The following is a 23,401-nucleotide window of genomic DNA, read 5'->3' on the forward strand; positions in this document are numbered from 1 at the left end:
TTGGTTAGGTGTCTTGGTTGATAATACCTCAGTGCAAGGCTGATAATGAAACAGTCTGTCAAAAGCTGGTGTTTGCATAGAGCTAGCAAAGGCTTCAGATCTGTAATCCTGCTGCCCGGGCTCCGGCGTGGCAGTGCAGTAGGCAAGCAGCAGGTTTCCAGCTGCGTGCTGCTCTGTTAATTTCCGCGGGTTAAGGCCCGGTGCTGCTGGGGTGGCAGATGCTGCTCCTAAGTGTTCTGCCCATCTATGGTCGAAGCTGGCAGACTTTTTTTTAATTAGCGCTACAACTATTTCAAACAACTATTTCAATACTGCTTTCCTTAAATGATTTTTTTTTTTTTTTACAACACGTGCCTTCCCAGAGAGGCTGTGGCTTTCCACCTGTCGTTTCACGTCTCTGCCTCCTCTCGCGATGCCGATCTGGGGGGCAGCAGGCTGCTGCCCTTGTTCGCTCTCTCCTTGAGAACCCCCTCCCTCCGCCTGCGGGCAGGGACGAAGACAACATCCGCGGGGCCCGGAGTGGTGCTGGCGCGGCGCTGCCCCGGCGGCTGGCACCGAATCGCCCCGGGCGTCCGCTGCGGAGCGGTGCTCGCGCGCCGGCCCACTCCGCCGTGAGGAGCCTCCGCCCGCTGCTTCGCCCGGCAGGGCGGCCTTGTCACCGCCCCGGAGCGGCGGGGCGGGGCGGGGCCGGGCGACGGAAACGCCGGCGCGAGGGGCAAGGACAAGCGCGTGGCCCCGCCCCGCCGAGCCCGCCGGGGCCCTGCGCAGGCGGGGCGGCTCCGGGGTGGGCAGGTAGACCGGGGCAGCCCTTCTGGTACCGGGGAGGCCACGCTGCGGGCCGCGGGGCCCCCGACTGGAACCCGCGCGTCTGGGCCCAGCGCGTTCGTCGCGGTGAGCGGGCCGGGGGGCGAGCGGGCGGGCGGCACCGCTCCTGCAGCTCCGGGGTCGGCGAGGGAGCGGGAGAAGCGCGTATGGGGCTTCCCGTTGCGTGGCTCTGCCCGTGCTGGCGGCGGGTGGCCTGCGGCACTGCCGGCCGGGGAGCGGGGCCGGTGGCGGGCGGCCTCGGGCACGTCGGTACCAGCGCCCTGGCTGTTGGCCGGGCGGGGCCTGTCCTTGCAGGCCTTCCCGCCCCCCCCGCGGCCCTTGTAGCCTTGCTGGGGCGTTTCTGTGGCCGCAATGGCGCTGGGGCCCTGTCCCAAGGCTGGGGGGGCTGCGCTGGGTTGTGGTGGCCACGCCCGCGGTAACTGCCGCCAGCTGCATCCAGCCGCCCTGGTAATGCGCTGGGGTTGTTGCATGCTCTTGCCGGTGTTGTCTTTAGCAAAAAGACACCTCGGTGATGTTTAACCTACTTAATGGAGAACAGGGTTTTTAAACAACAGTGGAGAATACTTTTTCATGTTGCAACGTTGGTTCAGGGTTTTTGTAGTCTGTTACATCGTGAACTAAATACCCGAGTTTCTTGTTATATTTAGCGATACAGGATGTGGTTGCCTTTGGTGTTGTGTGCAGCTGTTCTACTAGGGAGCGGTAAAGTTCAAGACGATGAGTGGATCGACCCCACAGATATGCTCAATTACGATGCAGCATCGGGAACAATGAGAAGACCTTACAAGGTAGAAAAAGAAGGGACACACAAATAGGTGCCTCTTCCGAATGGTGCTAGAGCCGCACACTGTTGAAAGGCTGCCTTTAAATCATGACATTAGAAAATGATAGTTATGGTCTTTTTAAGGTCTTACAAGTTTATATCTGCAGGAGAATGTTGTGTAACCATTGTTAAAATTGCAGGGGAAAAAATAGCAATCTGTATTATTGTAGATAATTAGCTTAGGGCCTTTTACTGAGGCGTTTCATTGCACGCTGATCAAGTCACAGCAGCCATGCTTTTGTCTTTCCACAGGTGGTCATTCATTATGCAGGTTGTGGCTCCACAAGTTATTTCTCTGAGAAGTACTGTGTTAAGCAGCGCTTGCTAGTTTCTCAAGTATAGTGCTGTCTTGAAAATTAAGTTCCTAGCTGATAAAAGTTAAGGGAATTCATGTTAATGGTTATATTTTACTTGAATTATCCAGTTCCCCAGCAGTATGGGAGTAAACCCCATTTGTTGTGTGAGTGTATTATGAAAGCCAATGTTGTTCTATATTGCTGGGCGTCTGAGTTTTCAGAAGAATGATCAGAATAGGGATTGAGTGCTGTACTCTGTACTGTTAATAATTCATGAACACTGAGGAGAAGATCAAATATGAAAAGCTAGTTTTAACAAGGTGAATCATTTCACTTGTCTTGTATGAGGGGTGGACGTGTATCATGAGATGCGTATTATCCATTACATATGGCACTGTAAACTGTGGTTGATTGTATGGGCACCCTTGATTTTTTGTCATTCTTCAGCTTTTAGGTTTGTTTTTGCAGTCTTGAACAATACCATTTAACACTTCAGAACATAATTTTCTGAAGCTTAAAAAAATGCAGACTGCATTATTTCTTTCCATAGAGTTCCTCCTCAGCCTGCACCTGCCCCAACTTCCCCGGACAGTCATTAGCATCCCTAAAGCTAAGCAGCAAGCTTTGGAGCTTTTGAACTTGGTGCTCAACTGCTTCAGCTTTTATGAAAAAAAATTAGGAGTTTTACTGTTGTCTCCTATGAAAATAGAACTGCATCTTAAAGGAGAAAAACAACTGCTTCGGGCTAATCCATCTTTTCAGGATTTCTTTTCTGCTGTGCTGTGAGAGATTTTAGGTAGGCAGGCTGTGTGAGCCAACCAAGTCCTCAAAACCAAACTTCCTACCAGCCTGAGTGCACTGATTTGTGTGATGTTGCACTTCCTTTTGGAGACTTCCCTCAATGTGCATGCCTGGTTGTTTAAAAGAAGCACTGCTAAAGCTAAGTCTGAGCAATCAACAGGAAAAAATGGGATGTTTCAGAGTGAAGGGGGAACAGGAAAGGATAGGCATGCAGCTGAGAATGAGGTTTTGTGTTTACCTTCAGTCTGGCTAGCTGCATGGCCAGCTGGATTGGGAATTTGTCTGGATGACAAACTGCCTCTTTGCTTGCTGAGTCAGTTCTTAACCAGTCCAGTTATCTAATCTGATGCACCGCATGGTGCACCAACACTCAGAGGAGGGGAAAGGGCAGATGGGGGAGGGCAGGGCAAGACCTCACCTTTTGAAGGCAGCACGCATTTAGATAAACTTACAGCAATTGTATATTTGGAGCCTAAAATAACAGCAGAGAGGCCAGCTGGAGTATCACTGGGAGAGTGTTAGCAGCAAAGACCAATACTCAGTTTTTAGCTCCTTTGCTCCTTTTACCTGAAGTGATCTGACTATAGAAGTGCAACTTGGCATGTTGATCACATTCTTTGGTTCTAAAAATATGTCTTTTTTCTTGTGTAATTTTAGGCAAACTATCATGACTCTCAGGATAATGCTGTGGATACAGTCAGTACTGAAATCTTGCCGAGCTGTGCCAGGGAATTAGATTCCTTGCAACAGAAGGTTTGTTATGGAACTTCAGAATATTTTCCAGCCTTTTACAGTTCGTGCTTTCTGATGATGCTTTTCTGGATAGTATAGAACAGGTGAATTGCTGGCATAACTTGCAAGACACTGTGCGTTATGTAGGGGAACCTCTTTATGCAGAGGAGAGGCTGGAAGTAGTTTGAATTCAATTCTGAATTGCTGCTCTGCCTACCAAGGTCAGTTTCCTGAAACATTTTACAGTGTAACAGAAGTTGATAGGAGCTACACGCTTCTGTCCAGTGTCAGCAGTTTAAACATGCGGTGCCAATGTTACATCCTGCTGCCCAAAAGCCAAGAAACCTGACCTTCCATTTTCAAGTTTTTCAGTTCTGTTGGATTTTAAGGGGTGGGTTGTAGGCATAGAGAACACATTTGTGGCTGGCCGTAATGTGCCGTGCTGCAGCTCTCAGAAGCTGCTGTAAGACCCCCATGCTGCTGCTTCTTCTGAGATCAGGAGGATGCGGTGATGCTTGTGTGGCTACTTGGGCTCTCACTTCCCTCAGCCATTTGGAGACCCAATGGGCTATGTCATTATAATGTTAGTTTAACTACTTAGTACTTTTTACAGTTACTTTTTTTTTTCCTCATGTAAACTTAAAATTTAAGGAGATCCAGATCTTTAGTTTTTTCTAGTCTTCCTGAGGTTAGTATTCAAACCACATTATGAGCAGATTGAACTGTCCAGTACTGGCGAGTCCCATGGAAAGGACTATCTTCAGTGACTGCTTACACTTTTTATCTGGTTGTACTCATTGTGGGATTATTGCTGAACTAAAGAAATACACCTCTGTTAATCCTGACTTTAATGTGTTGGTAGGGGGGGGTTTCTGCTATGAACAAGCTGGTTTGAGCAAGAAGTGAATAAAAGTGTCTTTATATTGCAGATTGCAGATTGTGAGAAGAGGAATGCAAAATTACGTGAAAGCCGTAGCTTTTATATTTTTAAGCGATACTTGAATAAGATTTTAAATGAAGCTGGAAAACTAGGCCTTGTAAGTATTTGAGCAGTCATTAAAAATTAATGCACAGAATCACAGCATGGTCAGGGCTGGAAGGGACCTCTGGAGACCATCTTGTCCACCCCCCTGCTAAAGCAGCATCACCTGGAGGAGGTTGCCCACAATTGCGTCCAGGTGGGTTTGAATGTCTCCAGAGAAGGAGACTGCCCAGCCTCTCTGGGCAGCTTGTGCTGGGGCTCTGACACCCTCAAGGTAAAGAAATTCTTCCTCATATTCAGATGGGAATTCCCGTGTTACAGTTGGTGCCCGTTGCCTTGTCCTGTCGCTGGGCACCATGAACAGAGCCTGGCCCCGTCCTATTAACACTTGCCCTTAAGGTATTTGTAGACGTTGATGAGATCCTCTCTCAGCCTTCTCTTCTCCAGGCTGAACAGCCCCAGCTCTCTCAGCCTTTGCCCATAAGGGGGATGCTCCAGCCCCTCATCATCTGTGTAGCCCTCCCCCGGACCTGCCCTCTCAAGTAGTCCCCTGTCTCTCTTGAACTGGGGAGCCCAGAACTGGACACAGTGTCCCCAGATACAGCCTCACCAGGGCAGAGTAGAATCTGTATTACTACTTCATGTGGTTTTCACAGTTATCAAGTACTTTAAATTAAAATGAAGGGAACTAAATTGCCAAGGAAAAAATGATAGAGGTATATGCATCCAGTGTTGCTGTTGGTTCGTAGTGTTTGCTCAGGACAGTTGCTGTTTGGTCTATAAAGCATCCAAAGGAAGACGTGATTTCAGAGTATGTATCTACATATCTGTTGCTGGGATGCAGCCTGTTCAGTTCATGCTAATGGTTGTTAAACTTGAAAGAGCCAGATTTTGTTTGTTTGTTTGTAGTAGACCTTTTAGGCCTTTGTTTTAGACTCTACCATGTGAACCATCTAGGAATAGCAGCTTATTAGAGTTTGCATATAAGAATCACTTTACTACTTTCTTTGTTATATTGTCTTTGGAGATATTTTTTTTTCTATTCAGAGATAGGGGAATAAATTTTTGGCAGTAACTGAAATTAAATTTAACAAAGAAATCATACCTGGCGATGTAAGATTTCTTATTTCAGTATTTAATGGCTTCTATCTGTATTACCTAGCCATGATCAAGGCACACATAGCGCATTCGTAATTACTTGTTAATGAGAAGTGGTTCTAAAATTTCAGTAACAGGTGAGATAACTCACTTCATTTTTTTTTTTAGGATTTTGCGTAGAATTAGACTAGTAGAAACCAGCTGAATTTGTGTTTTATGTAGTTTAGAAGAATGAACAAAAAGGTTATAGAATCAGTGTGCACCCTGTCCCATGCCTTCATCCTGTAGTCTGCTTCAAAAAGGTGCTGCTACATAATGAAGGGTATATAATCGGATTTTTGGCTAGGGATACAGGTTTTTGTTTGTACAATGAAGGGTATATAATCATATTTTTGGCTAGGGACACAGTTTTTCATTTGTACTTCTATTTCCAATAAGCAGCTTTTAACTATTACTCATAACAATTATTATTAACCATTATTTAACCATTATTGCTTTTAACGCAGCCTGAAGAAAATGTGGGCCATGTCCATTATGATGCTGAGATCATCCTTACAAAACAGACATATTTGGAGATCCTCAGGTTTCTCAATGAGGAGACTTGGCAGTCAGGTGCTGTGGATGATGCACTTAGTGATATTTTGGTCAATTTTAAGCACCATGATTATGAAGCTTGGCACTGGAGATTTGAAGACAGTTTTGGAATTGATCTGTATACTATGTTTCTGGTAAGAGAAGAAGAAAGGGGGTTTTGTTGTTTTTGAATTGCCGTTTTCTCCAGTTTCTTTGTGCAAGTCTAGGCACTGAATATTACCATGTCAACTCCACGTGTAAAGCAGTACTTTCCACTGTACTTGCAGGGAGTCGCTTTTTGTTTCATGGTTGCTGGAGGCAGAGGTGATATATTCACTTGGAGGAAGAACTCGGGGTTTTTATTCCTGTGGTCATCTTTTCTTATTGTAGCTTTGTGGTGTTTTCTGATGTGCTTTCTTTTTTCTCTTTCTGCTTTATATCTGTGTTGTGTGACTCATTAGACTCCAGTACTTTGTTGCCACTTAAACTGACAACTCGTGCGTTACAAATTTTCTAGATTTGTCTCTCAGTCAAATAGATGCTGAAGCTGTCAGCTTCTGCAGGAGCTGGAATATATTTATATTGAGACAAGTAGATATTTGAGTTCTTACCAAGCTAGAGGTTTTTGTGAATTTTGTGGGGAAAAGAAATTTTAGTGTTGGAGAGGAGCAGAATGCGACTGTGAAAATGTCATGTTCTCTAAAATGGAATTACAAGAGCTAAGGATCTGTAATAAGCTGAAGCTCTCTGAATAAATCTTTACAATTCAGAATGTGCTAACATTTTATGCTGACATAATCTTGAAAGTAGCCTGTCTAGTTTTGAGGGGGTCAATGGAAGCCAAATGAGAAAAGCAAGCGGCCGGTGGCATAGCCTTGCTGTTAGGGGTCCTGGAACAGAAAGAGACTGTGAAGTGCTTCTCTGACGTCTTCCTGCTTTTACCCAAACTGTAACTTTGTTACTTCACCAAACTGCAGGAGCTGGCAGCAGGTGTTCCCAGGCACATACTACTCAAGCAGTAAATTAACCAATTATAATTTTAAAGCATGGTAGGTAACATAAGGAAGAAAAAAGTAAATATGACAAGAAAGAAACGAGCAACTGCAATGTAAGGCTGTGGTAGGAATGACTTCTACTAATAATAGTGTGACACTTTTCTGCCTTGGTACTGCTGTAGATATGCTGTGAAAGTAAGGAAAAATTATCTCAGCTGTTCTGTGTAAATGATGCTAGTAAAAACAAAAGTTGGAAGTTCCTTCATGTTCCTTACTGGTAGTAAGCTTGGAAAATTCCCAATCTGGATCATAATTTTTTCCTATTCTCTCTTTCAGATACTCTTGTGCTTAGTGTGCATTGTAATTGTAATAGCTACAGAGCTCTGGACACCTATTCATTGGTTTTTTCAAGTAAAACGACTTTTATTAGTAAGTTTACCCATCAGTTTTGCATGGAATTGGCTTTACTTGTATAAGGTAAGTTGTTCTGAAATCTTAATGTCTTTTAGTCTTAAAATTCCACAGTTATGAGGGAATCATGGTTATTTAGTTCCTTTAGTGAGTTTATATAAAGCAATAATTGACAGCAAAGTAAATAAAGGGATCAACATTTTATTTTGCATGTGGACAGGTGTATTAGGCTTAAAGAGTAAAAGAAACCCTGCCAACTTTTATCCGGTCACAGAGGTGCACAAAATTCATAAAGCAGTAGAACTGTGATTTTACTGCATGGACAAGGGAGACGTAAAATGTCTAAAGCAGTTTGGTAGAAAAGTCTTACAAAAATTTACTGTGGGGAGTTTTTCCTTAAGATTTCCTCGCTGAAACTAATGTGAGATGGACGAGCTATCAATACCTTGTTGATGATACAAGTGTCTGACTGTGCACTGGTATTGGTTTTAATGAGGAGGAATTTATGCTACTAGGTCATAGCCCAGCCACAAAATCTTGGTCCTCAGTCTTGTCTTCAGCATTTAACTGCAGCTTGTCACACCTGGGAATAGCAGAGTGCCAGGGTGGGGTGGCTCTTGAGCACAAGTGGACTGCCATGCGGAGGGCTTTGATTGAGCCAGTGAAGAATGTCAGGAGTTCAACAGATTACTTAACTTTTTCTGTTTGATTATCAGTTGCAAACTCTAAGGCAAAATTATAATGAATACAGGTATTTTTTCAAATAAAAAAAATAAGAGTATGTCCTGATGTTTTTAATTAGTAACTGCATGGCAGCTGTCTCTGGTTTTAATCCTGGAGCTTTAAGGAAACAAGATGTCACCAGATTACTTTCACCCTGAACTTGTACCTTTGAATGTTGAAGTCTGCTCTTTTAGTAATTCAGACTCTGTTTGGAGAGTAACTCAGAGGGAGCCATCTCGGTAGTGTTTATCCATTCCCAGGAAGTTCTTAAAACGTAACTCTTAAATTGTTCAGGTAGCAAACTTCTCTTAATACAGATTTACCAGGGTAATTATCTCAAACCTGCTAAAATCAGACATTGTTAGCTCAGGGGCAGTGCTACGTGGACACAGGTGTTCTGTGTCCGGGGCCACCTTGTTTTGCATTTTACAAATAATTCCTATCCTTTTGCAGCTGGCCTTTGCGCAGCATCAAGCAGAAATTGCGAAAATGGGGAAGTTTGATAATATCTGTGCTGAGAAGTTGGACTGGGGGGAAAGTCTTATTGGTAAATATTTGTTTCATTATTTTGTAATAGTATTTAAGATCACAAAATATTCAGTAATAGTATCCAAGAATACTCTGATTTCTTCATTGACTTTTCTTCAGCAATACATGAATATGTAGTTGTGCCATTTTTCCACTCTACAAGACTTTATTTTCTAGGCCTTGGGAGAAGAGCTGACCACAAAACCGTGCTTAGAGCATGTGATGGTGTTACTACTTTTCCTTATATCATACCCTGTGAGTGTTTCCTCAACTGCCCTCTCCCAGTACCATTCAGTGCCCTTTATTGAAGGTAGGAGGGCAGAATTCAAGAAAAAATGTATTTTTTTTCCATCTGGCAGGCCTGCAAGTACAATGAACTTCAGAAATTAGATCTTTAACTACTTACTCAAGTGTTACTATTTTAGAGAGAAAGCTGAATTTATTACCCATTATTTGTTATCCATTGCTACAGCATGTAGATTAATGGTGGCAACTCTTAATGAGTGCTGATTATGGTCTTTCCTTTATAATTGATTGTGATTGCTCTGTTCATGTCTGATTTCTATGGTTTATGTTCTGACTGCACTAAAATCAAACTACAGAAACACTGATGTCATAAATTACTTGTTTATAACTTACAAGTCCCCTTAAGGAGTAAGGCTTTCTGCTTATAACTAAAATAGTCCCTTGAAATCTAGGAAGCAAAATCTGAGCTTTGAACCATATCTGGAAAGGTTTTCTTACATCTATAATTGAAATGCTAATTTCTGTATATACTGTATAGCTTACTATTCTGTATGGCTACTGTGTCATAAAATATATTTTTTACAAGTAGTAAAAACATGTCTGTGCTTTGTCTACAGAATGGCTCAGAAGTAAATGGACTTTTCAGGATGATCCCTGTCAAAAGTACTATGAAACTCTGCTAGTAAATCCTGTTTTGCTGGTTCCACCGACAAAGGTATACACCAAGCCCAAAGAGCCCATTTATGCTTAACTTTGTAATCAATGACTACATTATTTTTCTATTTGTATTTTTCTAGGCATTCACAGTTACTTTCACCAACTTTGTAACTGAGCCTCTAAAGCACATAGGACAAGGTATTGGTGAATTCATCAAAGCACTTATGAAGGAGATACCATTTATTCTGCAGGTTCCAGTGCTAATTATGATGGCTTTGTCTGTTGTGGTTTGTATACATTTCTCTTATATTTAAAAGCTCTGTTTTATTTTTTATATACTAAACTTATTTATAATTATCTATGATATCTTGTACTACTGAACAGATTTCTTAGCATGCACAAAATTATTTCTACAAGGGATTTTTCTTGACAAAATCTTCATAGTACAGTTGGTTTAGCAATTCAAATAGGTTAAGTTTCTATTTAAACCACATCTCACAAGCAGGATAAAATGTTAGACTGGTTAAAATCTTAAGATTCTCTGACAGTTTATTGCAGCTTGGTTCCCATTATTACACAGGGATGTATATTATTGGCATTTTGTACACCAAGCATTGAGTTAGAGCCTTTAACATCTTTACTGTAGCACCAAGATGAACTACATCCAGTCTGGCAGCCTGTAGTGTGCTCAGACTGCAGAAACCTTGAATTTTACTGTAGGCGTTTTGATCACCCAAGGTTTTCTCTCAGTGCTTTTCAGACACATGATTTTGAATTCTGTGTGAAAAACATAAACTGCAAATATTTTGCTTTCTCCTTTCCCCCCCTGCAGGCTTTCTGCTATGGTGCAGGATCATCAGTGTCTATGTTAAGATACTTAACATCTTTTCAGAAGAAGAGCCTTCCTTCACCTGACAGTCAACAGGAGAAAATAGACTTTGGGCAATACGATGGGAGTAAATCAGATGGCTGTTATTTGCAGAAGCCTCCTTGCATTTGCAGAGGACCTTATAACAGAGGAGCTGCTCCTGTAAGAGCAGGAAATGGCAGCAGAAGTCCTGATGTTGTGCATACAGGCAATGAGCCAGACAAGCAAGTAGAAGAGTCTCACAAACCAGAACCTGGTGTATGTTAGTCCTGGTGCTCTTTGAGCTGGGATTAAATTAAATGTGTTTTAATGTCACCTGCTAGAACATGTTTAAACAACAAGCCTAACCCAGAGTCTGGGGAGAGAGTAGATTAGGGGAACTACAAGGTACGTCCTTTAGAACAGTTTGGTAGAGGTGTCTTGGGCATGTTTTGTTCTGGAAAAACACTCTGCAGTTGCTCACTCTGGCAGGAAACTACTGAATTAAAAACCCTCTACATCAAAGACTTAAATAAGTTATATTTTGAGAGATCAGTACTTATGTCAACCTGGTTGACACAATTACCCACAGAAGAAAGGCGGGGGAAAAAAAGCAGTGCTGACTTTTTTTGTAAACTGTAGAACATTAAAAACAGACTTACACTCTAGATTGTGCTTGTTTACATGTATTGCTTCCCCAGGAAAAAAAGACAGCGGTCATGGCTTTGGGGTGGTTCTGGCCATTGAGCTGAGATGCACCTGAAGCACTAGATGCCATCACTTTGGATTGCTTTCTTAATAGCTTCTTATTAATTTTTACAGAACAGGTTGCACTCTGAGTCTGAAGTTTGTAGACTAGAAACTATCACAGCTGAAAACCTTACTGAAGGACATGCACTTGAGCAGCAGAAACAGGAGACAGGCAAAGCAGAGCGAGAGACTGGAGAAAACTGTGATCCTAATAAAAACCTAGAAGGGAAAAGTTCTGCAATGGAACCATGTGAAGCAAAGAAAAAGCAGTTCCTGTGACTTACAGGAAGGAGACTAAGGAAGCCCTGTAAGCCGTTGCTGTAAGTATCATCTAATCTTCAGTTGTCACATACTTGCTAGTTGTGCGGTAGCTCTCAAATGCAGAAAAGAGAATGTCAGTGACCTGATAGGAACTCGTCTTGCGTCAGAGCATTAGCATGCATACCTGTGAGGTGGGGTTTTAAAAACCAAGAACAAGTATACCTGCTGTTTCTGGAATTTGAGATAGATGTGTAAGTAAAAAGTAAGATAATACCACTTTAAGTGGCAAAGAAAACCACTTGCGGGGTGTTGGCTTTTGTTTGAAATCAAGTTCGTGTACTAAGTTTTAGTAAAAACTAGATGCTCGGCAGTGGAAAAGCACCGATACTCTTGATACAGCAAAATGCAAGCCCAGTCAGGTGACTCACACAGCCTGAAGAAACTTGCAAGTTTCCGTTCCATGTAAGACTGCAGCTATTCTGAGGTCTACAAGATAGTCCTGAGGTCTATCTTTGTTTATATTCTTTAAAATCAGTGTTTTGCTTGTCAGCTCGGTTTTAGGACAGCTTGATTTTCTTTTAGTTTAGTAATTTCCAGAGGAGTGAGAAGCTGATGTTGTATCACATGTTTTTTAGGGCAGTTCAGAGCTGAACAGGGAATAGCACCAAGTACCAGAGATCAGCGCAATAAACTGATGGTAACACATGCTTTTTGGCAGAATATTCAGGCATTTCTCCTTAAAAGCAGGAAGACAGTTTTAGTTGCAGTAGGATTCAATTTCAGTGCTAAAAAAGCTGCAAGAGAAGGTTTGTAAAACTCAGTAATTGTAAAATACTTTTAATTATATGCAGCCTACATCTGACTATTCTTACAATGCCATTTTACACTGAAGCTAAAATTAGCTGCAGGTTCTCCTCTAGGGGTATAATACTTCAACAAAAAAATGACGTCACTTCATTTGTAAATACCTGAAGTGAACAGTTTGCCACCTTTGGTGGTAAAACCAGTGGTTTTTAACTCAAGATACCTATGCTTAAAAACAACACGCAGCCCTCAGGGTTCCTGAGAACTACCTCAGCACAGCATGTCTGTACCAAGAGGAGGAGTAGCTGAGGTCAGGTAATAAGCAGCATACATATATTTACTGCCAGTAACATTTTACATTCAATTACTGCAGGAATTACCTGACATCCATGGTAGTTCATGCCAAGTACCTACCACCCCTGTGATTCCCTGGTGCAGGATGTGTCCCACATGATCTACAGAACAGCACTGGCAGCTGTTACTTAAAAAAAGTGTATCATCTTAGAAAATTCTTTTGGTTGTAAAACTGTGCTGAGTAATACAGGAAACACTTAACTAAATACTACCCAAAAAACCCAGCATGTTTTGAAAAGACTATTTTTGTATTAAACAGAATAAAAACTAAGGTTTGATTTTAAAAAAAAAAAAAAAATCAGTTTCTTTGCAGAAACACAGTTTGAAAGACAGAGTACCGAAGCTATGTCTCAATAATTTTTTTTATTATTAAAAAAAGTATAAGAAACCAGGACCTTTTTCCAGGGAGGTACAAATCAGAAAAAAATAAAAATCAAGTTTTCTTTAAAAAGAATGTACAAATTTAGGTGTTACACTAGATTAAGACAATGGTAGGATCCACACATCAGCAGTAAGTCTACCTTGACTGGGAAAAATTACAGAGGCAGTTATGAGGGGGATACCGACTGCTGTATCTCAGACACTGCTCAAAGCAGCTGCAAAGAGCAGCGGCAGCTCTAACTACTGGTCACAAGTGTGATGCTGCTGCTATTTGTACCAAAAAAATTAGACAGGAGACAATACTATTAATTGCAGTCTTCTGTAAAAAGGCATGCATGTTTTTCCAGCAAACAAAAACAATACCTAAGATGCTACTGTACAATACGTGCCCGTTTGTTCAGCTAGAATTTGGTCCCTTTATAGTTGAGGGTAGATGGACCCTTTGTTCATCCATTCTCTTAGCTTGCGATCGCAAAATCAGGCTGAAAAAATCCTCATCTGGTACAGTTGGTCCTTTCACAGGTGATGGAGGAGCACATCTTTGATCATCTAGTCTGGAACCCTACAGCCAGACCAAGCAATAAAAGATGCATATTTACAGGAGTATATATAATAAAACAAGCAAATGATAAAAGTAAAAAGTTACTAGAAGCTTTTGTTTTCAGATTTAAAGCTATTATAAGGATTTAATTTCTAAGTTTTGTTTCAAGTTAAACTTCTCAAATGAAATTAGTAAGAGTACAAGTGTAGCTAAAATGGTTTCTCTGAACCACTTGTCCACAAAGTTAAACGTCCTGAAAATAAACTCTGCAATGTAGTTCTTGTTACAGAGTGAGATTTGTGTCCTATGTTCAGAAAAGGGATTTTAAGATGAGTACATGGTATTTCTAGTCTCATGCAACAGGAATAGGGTCGTCTTCCTTTCCTTATACAGGGAGTAAAAAATGGCCACACTGTTGTCAGATTTGGAAAGGCAATATTGGGGGAAAGTTGTCTTCCAAACTCCAGCAACTGGTACGTTTTCATCACCACGTTCCAGAGCAGTTCACTAACATCTCTGTGATGTGAAAGAGCTTCTGTGCTCCTTTCACGCAGCCACCTCCTCCCGGTCAGATTTTACAAGCATTGGCCTGTTGCCCTGGGCCTGCCTGTGGACTGCAGCCATCTACAGCAGCCCCTTTGCCTTAGCTGGGAATGGGGATTTCTCACAGCAACAGGCTGGAGGGGAAGATGGTCACACGGGGAAAAGCATGGCTTTCAGTGCGGGACAGACCCTGGACAAAAAGTCTCAGAAGGCACCTTTTGTGCTTCTGTTTAAAGCAGTAGCATCTATAAGGATGGAGGGGATTACATTTTCCTATTCCTTTCTCAATAAGCAGGGTCAATTATTGCATTACATTTGCTACATAGAGTGCATGTGAAGCAACAAAAGGTACCATATTAACAACTAGATTCTTTGCTTGCTTCAGAGAAGTAACAGACAAGCTGCTAACACAGAACACAGTATTTCATCAGGCTGATGAACACTCAATTCCAGGTGCTGCTCCCCACAAAAGCTAACATACTTGGTTAACTCTGGAGAACTCGGTATCTGAATTTTGTATTTTGAGATCCTTATTGACCCAAGTCTTTTAAATTAAATTATTTCTAGACTAATTAGTATATATATATATATATATCAATGCTGTAATTGACAAACAGATGCCTCACTTGTATATTGCTATGAACTATTATTTAAACCTAACATGACTGGAATGGTAATCACTATTACCACTAAAACTTTGATACTGAATTCTTTCATTTGATAAGTTAGGATATCAGGTGCCTTCCTAACAAGCCAGATCTAAACACTTTTTCTTAAAATCATTTTACATGTTCCTTTTAATAGCTTCACTTGTTTTCCTTCACTTTTTCAGCATTTGTTACTTAAAAAGGATAACGTGGTATAAATACCAAAGTTACACTTACTATACACGGATAACTTGGGGGGAAAAAAATCTAAACAAGAGAAATTGCAAACAAAACAAAACAAGAAAAAACCCACAAACAAAAAAAAAGCCAACCAAAAGAAACTCCCTTATTTTTTGTTCTGTTTTTACTTACCTGCCACTTTGTATCTTAAAACCACATGATAAACAAGGTGGCTTACTTAAACCTAATAGCAGAATGCACAAATCAAATCCCCAGAGACTCAGAATCTGAAAATTTTTTGTAAAAAAACATACCTGGCATTTTATCAATATATCAAAGAAGTCATCATCTAGTTCTCTGTTGTTACTTGCCATGAGGTGACCCAGGACTGACTGACTGTCATGTTGATTAAGACGAAGTCCAGGCAGATTACTAAAGCTAGCACGCTGGTCATCTAGCCGGCGACTCTGTGAGCTAGCAAGTAGGTCTAGAAATTCATCTGTGTGGGGTGAGACTACATAAGTAGAAAAGGCTATGGAGAAGGAAGAAAACAAGTTAACCTAGAAATAAGTTCCTTTCCATAATAAGTCTTGCATGCAAATACATTTTCAAAATAGTATTTGGCAGGGACAAAAGTCAGATAGGGGTTTTTCTTTTAAAAAATTACATTTTCTCATTGTTTTAGGTGGAGTAGAGGATTTTGCCACTGAAGCAGCTGAGAATCTGTTCTTCTCCTGGAAGCAGCATCTCTGATCGTCCATCCTGTTACTCTGGAATCGACTCAGCAGATCAAAGAACCCTTCATCTGCCACTGTCTCTCGGCTGCTTTTCTGAAAAGGATAGAAGAGTTAGGGGTATTCTGAACTCTGGAGTACCTACAACTGGGACAACGGCCTCACAGTTTCAATCCAGTAATATGAGTTCATATTTGCATATCTGAAATCCATTAAATGCATTTTTATTTAGTCATCCATTTTTATAGGCAGAGATGTATCGTAAGAGGAAATGCTAATAATACGGGAAGTGTTTTTGGGAAGTAAAATATATTAGAAACATTTCATTCCCTGAAATAGAAAGAAGCAGTACTCTGATCAGTAGAGCTGGAGTTATTCCTCCTCAGCCATTCAGCCAAAACCCAAAATGCCCATGAGATTAAAAACCCCAAGAACAGCAATTAACAGTTTCCATTGTTTCCTCAGGTCTGTGGTCAAAAGCCCTCATCACTCATCTAGATCAAATGACTGTTCTTGATTATTTTTAACTGACTTCTGTCAAAGAGTGTAATAACCTAAAAAGTAAGTAAAAAATACCTCCCACTGTCTGAATCTGAAAAATTAGATTTTGTTAAGTTTGGAGAAGCAGGGTCAGGAAGAGACTTAGAAGTAAGATGTATGTGCAAGCTGAGCTGTAACTTTAGAAAATTCAGCAGGAAAAAAATGTTCCAACCGTAGGAAAAGCTTAAAGCTGGCACCACCCATGAGAGCCACAGAACGGCATTTTCTGCACGGTTTTACAGAGCCACAGTGTTTAAATCAAGTAAAACAAATGGACAGCTGCAGGAATGTGTCTTCCATCATTTTGATCAGATTAGTAAAGGGTATGATCTCCACAGCTGGCAAAACCTACCCTCTGAGAGTTTGGAAGTCGATGATCAATAGAATTACTGGCATCCTGCAAAACTTTGGGAGCGGTGCCTTTTTTGTACTTTTTGCCTTTTAGTCGATTTACAAAATGCAGTTTTGCTGAAGGTTTGGCAGCCAGTGGTTTCTGTTTAGCAAGAATCTCACTGTTCCAGTTCTGAACCTAAGAAAACAAGAGTCATGAAATTAAGCCTCCTGATTTTACCTACACTATTAACTCTTATTTGCTGCTGCTTTTCCTTGCTAAAAAGAAGCAGCTTTACATTACTTAGTTTATCCAGCCACGAGGATGTGAAAACTTAAGTTTTGGTTCTGTTACTTGACCTGTGATTACTGAGCTCTTGTTACCTGAAGCAGGTTATTCATCAGTCTTTGAACTGTAGTGTGACATCGAATGTATTAAAATGTGGTCAAATAGTTTATTTAATGAAACATGCTGAAGTTTTCCTTGCTGACTGCAGTGCAAGAAACATAGCTAATGTAAATGCTAAAATGCAGACACAGCTGTTATTTCATTTCCCACCTGACATTCTTATAATTGGAAAGAAAAATGTCTTAAATCCATATTTTTACAAAGTGTTGGAACGAAACAAACCCTTCTACAACCCCAGATACTCTACCAGCCTTCTACAAAGTCCCTGATAGACACAAAATTCCCAGTAAAGATTGAACAGTAAGAGGGAAAAGAAAGCCAGCACAAGAGCAAACGGGAATAACCATTTGTTTCACTGAAGAACAGAACAGATCAGATAGCTTTATCAACCTGACGGATTTTCCCTAAGTTCTCTTCTAAATTAAACAGAATTATCCATGAAACCAACCACTTTGTAACTGACAAACTCTTACAATAACTAAATAAAAAAAATAATCTTATTTCAACATCAGAAATTGTGAGCGCAGTCACAGATCTTTCAGCAACATTTGCCTTTTAAAGGCTTATTTAGGATCAGCACATAGATTCCAACTCTGAGAAAACAGCATCCTGTACAATCAAACCATAATGCTAGTGTCATACATGGTTCTATGTATCAGAGACATGGAATGACTTTTCAGAATCTACTCAATGAGTATCTTGAAAAAAGCCCTTTATAAGAGCTAAGCTGCAATAAGGGTAATACGCCATTACAAAAATCCACACGGAACATTTCTGTATATTGAGGGCACAGACTCACAGGCTGTGTATATTAGAAGAGATCACAGATGAATAGATTCATAGAGTAAGGAAATACAGCTGACACTGGCCAAAAGCTTAGAGGCTCCCTGCAGAGGACTCACCCTGGACTACAGGAACAGTCATTTTAAACTGGCACACTAAGGAGGCTCTTAAGCATCAGTGCTGACTTCAGCTGTACCAGATGTCCAGATGTGAGCTTTGAGATTTAATTTCCTATTTGATAAACACGATGGCAGGCTTTGCATCTCTTGAAGAGATGGGAATTACATATCCCAGTATGGAGGGAAACCCAGCAATTTCAGACTGCCACATTTATGCAGAACTGCCAGCCCACCATTTAACAGCAGACAGAACTTGAAGGAAATCCCCAAAATTGACACAAGTATCTTAATCAAAAAAAAACAACTCCAGATTTCTGTGAGCTTGGGGAGAGGTAACTTCACCTATCTGTGACTCAGTTTCAGCATTTCTGAAATAGCATCCTTACTCACGCTGGATGTTGAAACTCCTGATGGCTTGCAAGTTGGTTGAAACCCCAAAGTGAAAAACACAACATATATTTTAAGTACCATAAAATGACTGTAACCAAAAAAAAATATGTACAGAGCAACTGAGCTAAACTTAGAAACTGTAGTCTGATGCACAGGTGTAGTCATGCTGCAACATTAAACCACTTTTAAAGAGGAGATGAAAGGCATTCCTTTGCACACTATGGGACCCCATTTGTTCTTATTTATGAGGTGAATAAAGCAAGCTTTCCACAAGCCGTTACAACCATTATATACGTAAGATGCTGACTGTCACCTACATGACAATAGTATTTGTTAGAATTGTTAGACCTGCTTTTACCGAGCTCTTTAGATCAACTAAATTAAAAGATGCAAATGGCACATTCTGCTGATTCCTTCAAAGTTGAGTATAAAACGTCTGACTATTTATAACTGTTGAAGTTAAACCCTTAGAAACCTCTCATTGCAGTCTCATTGGCAGAACAGAAAGAAGAAAAGTGCCAACCTTTTCTGGTGTTAATTTCATGAGTTCCATGTTCTCCATACTGTGACGGCGTCCTACTCTCTGTCTGGTACCTTCAGGAAAGAATTAAGTTCATCTTTTTATCATAAAGACTTACAGCATCACCTTCAAAGCTATGGCTGTACTCACCTAAGGTCCAAGATATAGCAATTCTGAGTTCCAAAATAGTGCAGTTAAATAGATCAGTAGAGAATAAATAAACAATAGTAAAAGCAGCTTTCAGAACCACATCAATCTAAGCTACATAAGTTGCTGTCATGGGACACAAAATAAGGATCATGGATCTTTGAACAGAGGAACACCAAATGAACCCCCAGCGACACTAAGATGGTAGGAAGAAAAAAGGAAAGACATAATTGGGCAGCAAAGAGATGTCTCCCACATTAAAAAGGAAAAAAAAGGGGGGAGGGAGGGGGGCATGATAATTAGAAGCATCATGTGATGAAACTAAGCAGTAACCTGGGATTCACAATGTAAATCCCCCAGAAAAGGAGGTGCTGAAGGGGTCCAATACTACAAAAACAACATTCTTTTGCTGGTGGGGGAAAAAGCTTCAAACCTGCATACTCAACCATCTGTAGTCAGAAAACAATGCAAACGACAGATCCACTGTTAGAAAATGCTGCAAAAATAGGCACATACCATTCATACTGTTATCTGCTGCATGGCTTTCTGACATCATGGAGTTGTTTGTGCTGTAGCTTAACCCAAGAACCATTTGAAGATCTGAGAGATTAAGTCTAGCAGTGAGTTCTCCACTTCTATCTCCTACCTGCAAGCAAATAATCTAATCAATTCTGTTACTGTGACAAAGTATACACCTGTGTAAATTTAAAGCAAACCTTGTCCCCTAGATTCCTGTGAGAGAAAGGCTGAGAAAGTATTCCTGGTTGAAAACTGAGAAAATCATCTTTTTAATGAAGTAGGTAATAACTGAAAGGTATATAACAAGCCTAAAAATCCCTCTGCTAGGCTATTAACTTGGACTCCATTCCATTCCATTATTCAAAATCACATGCACGGACACACCTCCATAAAAATCACTGTAAATGAAAGCAAAACCCAACAAGCCAACATATGCTAGGCGCTGAAAATCATACCTCTCTTGAAACCTCCAAGTGCCTTTCTACAAAATGCATAGCTTGGCTGTGATTTCCCAGAGCAGTATATGCGTTCCCTAAACTCCAGCATGCTCTTCCTTCACCAATTCTGAAAAACATGAATGCATTTCCAATTAATACCTTTGCTCACTGAACACTAGGGGCCGGGTTTTCAATAGTACTGCCACAATAAGATTGCTGTGCTAAGAAAAACGAAGGCTATCAGCAGAAACCATTCCAACACAAACATGTTCAGTATTGTATTTAAAGGAGTGTGATCCCCATAAATAGGAGCAAATTAAAGAAAATTTTCATTTACAAGCTTACAGCAAACGTAAGTCACTCAGTTTTGCGAACATGGAACATTTTATAACCACCTTTGCTTCTGCTCACATTGCATGCCTTACTGTTCTTCATATATTCTGCTTCCTCAGTTAGAAGTGCATTTAAAAGTTGTAAAAAAATTCAGTTGTACCCAACATTGCAGAAAAAAGCCTTAGAAATCATTATTATAAAATAAGCATTACTTGTTCCTGTACTTGCCTTATCCTTTCCCATAATTCTTAATTTGTGGAAAAGTAGGAGACATTCTTGTGACAGTATGCAAAATTATTATGATTAAGCAACGAAAAAGAGAGATCTCCTTTTATTTTCCATAATTTACAAAGATGCTGCTGACAGAAGATGATGTAATGGCAGACATTCATCAATTCATCTTTCATATCAGACTCATTAGCTGCAATGCCTTCATTAGTAATTTTTCTTTTTCTCACATGAAAACTGGAGCCCAGCATTGTAGGGATTCATTAATTCAGATATCACGTACAGAACAGTAACAGCAGAGTTAGAAGTAACAGGATTTGGCTTCTGTCATACATACATTAATCTCTTAGGGCTTACTTATCGTTTAACTCCTGAGCAATCACAAGGTGTTTCAAATGATAATCAATTGCTTTTTCATAGTCCTGAAGCAAAGTGTATGTGTTCCCAAGGCTGTAGCAGGCCTGTGCTTCCACAGCTCTGTCTTTAAGCTGTCGAGCCAGCTGTAATGTCCGCCTGAAAGAAAGGGTTAGTCATCTCAAAAATCACTGCAAATATAAGTTTATAAAAGTATACTCACACAACTAAAAATCAATTATACAAATAAACCAAATTAGGACACTGGGCTGGCACATTAGCTGCCAATAAATCACTGTCTTGTAAACTCTTGAAATATTCTGAGTGTGTGCCTTCCACTCCCCTCCACTGCAAGCTATTTCCATTTATGTTCTTAAGAGATCAGAGACTGATCCCTCAAACAGCATCTTCTAATTTTAATTTATTACTTCATCAATAATTTATAGCGGTTTTCCCGACAGTATGCACTTGAAACAGTTTAGTACCAGCATTACAATAAATGCTGTATACAGTCCATCAACATGAGCAAGCCAGCCCTGTAACTGCCGAGTCCGCCTGCTCCCGCTGGGCAAGACGAACGCGAGTGCCAAGAGGAGTCTGCTGAGTATTGAGGCTTTTTTCCCCTTCCAAAAAGAACAGGTAAGCTCTGAAATCCACATAAGATGCTGTTAACACCTACACTGTATCATTGCCGAGCTTGTATTTTCTCAAGTTACAGCAGCAACTGCTTAGTGGTGCAGACATCAAGAAAAAAAGTCTTGACTGAAAATGCAGGCTAAAGATGTACAATTGTGTTGACATACACCACCTCTCTTAGCTAGTGAGTATGCCCAAGACAGCTATGCATCTCAGGAGTATTAGTCACTCAGATTATTCCACAGCTTGCTAAGGGCTAAGACAGTAATGCTTGGTTCCAGAATAAAGGGGAATAAATGCCTATCAACAGAAAGATACCTACAGTGCTGAGAAGAATCTATTTAAAGAAACAAAAAAAGTTAAAAAAATAAAGATGACAAATGCTGCCCCTCCCTTAAAAGAACAAGAATAATTAAACAACTAGGGAAAAATGGTTTTTTTGTTAAACAAATGCAGCTCTAAGTATATGTTGAAGAGATGGCTATTCTACAGCGAGCTAAAGTACCAGGCACAACAGAAGTAAACTGCACAAGAAGAGGTATAAATTACACTTATAAGCAGTCAACTAACTTGTAGTATTCAGAAGCAGTTTCAAATTCACCCAGGAATATGTGCGCATTTCCAAGATTGCTGTATGCTCTTCTTTCTGCCGATCTATCACCAAATTCTTTTGCAATTAGCAGACGCTTAAAAATGTGAAATAATTGCATTAGTCAATTTTGTACTTTGTGACATACATTTGCATACAGAAACGCAGACTTACAGTTTTTCCACCATGCATCTCTATCTGTTCTTTAGGCCAACAATGCTTGAAAAGAACAGTCAAACTCAAAGCTGTGCCATTAGTTTAAAATGCATTAAAAGGCTTGCAACAAGATCCAACACAATACACGTACTTAAGATCAGAGCAACCAGTGATACTTTGCTAGAACACAATTCCTTACTAGCACATTGTTGTACCTGTTCATGGGCTAAAACTGCACTCCTGAAGTTGCCCAGAAGATAGTGTGTGTTTCCCAGATTTCCAAAGGCACGACCTTGTGCTGCTCTATCACCCAGCTCTGTTACTATTGTCAGGTTTTCCCTGTTTTGGGGGAAGTGAGAAGGGGAAGAATAGTGACTTTTAAGAGTTGGGTTGTTTTTTTCCTCAGTCATTTAAATAATAATTTTTTAAAATCATTCCATTTATATGAAGGAAGAGGTAGAGGTATTCTGCTTTGGCCTATTTTAATGGCCTTTATGCAACCATAAACCTTCCACTGAGTAGAAAACATTTCCTGTGAGATGCCAGACAAGTGCATTCTTACTCAAGCTGGTGTGCTGACTTCTGGTTATAAAGCTAACATTATATGCAAGTATACCATGGTCACATTGCTGCCTCTGTCTGGTTTCAAGAGAACTACTGGATTCTAACATAAGGGAAGGACTTACCAAGTAGTAAGAGGTACACTAAAAATGACAGCACAACAGAAGAATAGCACACTCTCCTGCTTAAAAGGGAAAAACCTCACAGGTACCACTGTTCTGAACAGGAACGTGCCACAGATGAGTTCATGACATTTACAGCTACTACTTACTCATAATAATTTGCAGCTTTTTGTAAAGCATTTTTCACATCATCTGGAAGCTCCCCTGGATCGTGAGTCCCAGCACTAGCTACATTTTTCCCTTTAGAGTGATATACATTTCCCAGATTATACAGTGCTCTTGCTTCTCCAACCTAAACCAAAAGTAAAATAAGGCATTCAAATTTTACGCTTCAAAGCCTTGTGTCACACCAACTATTAGTACAATCCACAGGTGGAGAAAAAAGTTAACTACTGGTCAACACGTGCTTTGTCCATCCTAAAGATGTTATCACCCACCTTACTCCCACCAGTCATATCCCTCAATCAAATTGCTTTGCATACTACTTCCTCATGAA

At 40.5% G+C, this 23,401-nt stretch overlaps 2 protein-coding genes across 6 annotated transcripts in view; one reads left to right on the forward strand and one right to left on the reverse strand.

The window, feature by feature from the left end:
- The first annotated feature begins 721 nt into the window (after positions 1-721).
- CLCC1 (chloride channel CLIC like 1) lies at positions 722-18,496 on the forward strand. Of its 2 annotated transcripts, none has more exons than XM_056356433.1 (12): positions 722-891; positions 1,473-1,613; positions 3,403-3,498; positions 4,407-4,514; positions 6,064-6,285; positions 7,462-7,602; positions 8,713-8,806; positions 9,651-9,748; positions 9,831-9,977; positions 10,523-10,720; positions 11,360-11,607; positions 15,684-18,496. In XM_056356433.1, exons 2-11 carry the CDS (start codon positions 1,482-1,484, stop codon positions 11,564-11,566), a joined length of 1,443 nt encoding a protein of 480 aa, XP_056212408.1. In that variant the 5' UTR covers positions 722-891; positions 1,473-1,481; the 3' UTR covers positions 11,567-11,607; positions 15,684-18,496. The 2 variants fall into 2 exon arrangements, with proteins under 2 accessions (XP_056212408.1, XP_056212406.1); XM_056356431.1 differs by having other exon boundaries at positions 723-891; positions 10,523-10,816.
- GPSM2 (G protein signaling modulator 2) overlaps positions 13,051-23,401 on the reverse strand; it is a 30,919-nt gene continuing 20,568 nt past the window's right edge. For 3 of the 4 annotated variants that reach the window (XM_056356427.1, XM_056356429.1, XM_056356428.1), the window contains 11 exons: positions 23,055-23,197; positions 22,438-22,561; positions 22,048-22,163; positions 20,845-21,000; positions 19,945-20,053; positions 19,487-19,616; positions 18,827-18,897; positions 16,625-16,801; positions 15,666-15,828; positions 15,313-15,530; positions 13,051-13,649 (listed from right to left, as the gene is read on the reverse strand). In XM_056356427.1, the coding sequence (XP_056212402.1) occupies positions 13,485-13,649; positions 15,313-15,530; positions 15,666-15,828; positions 16,625-16,801; positions 18,827-18,897; positions 19,487-19,616; positions 19,945-20,053; positions 20,845-21,000; positions 22,048-22,163; positions 22,438-22,561; positions 23,055-23,197 (1,572 nt within the window). In that variant the 3' untranslated portion in view covers positions 13,051-13,484. The remainder of the gene's footprint in view (positions 13,650-15,312; positions 15,531-15,665; positions 15,829-16,624; positions 16,802-18,826; positions 18,898-19,486; positions 19,617-19,944; positions 20,054-20,844; positions 21,001-22,047; positions 22,164-22,437; positions 22,562-23,054; positions 23,198-23,401) is intronic. The other variant, XM_056356430.1, reaches the window with a different exon arrangement.

This window comes from Falco biarmicus, chromosome 11 (genome assembly GCF_023638135.1).
Source record: "Falco biarmicus isolate bFalBia1 chromosome 11, bFalBia1.pri, whole genome shotgun sequence".
NCBI classification, from domain to species: Eukaryota; Metazoa; Chordata; class Aves; order Falconiformes; family Falconidae; genus Falco; species Falco biarmicus.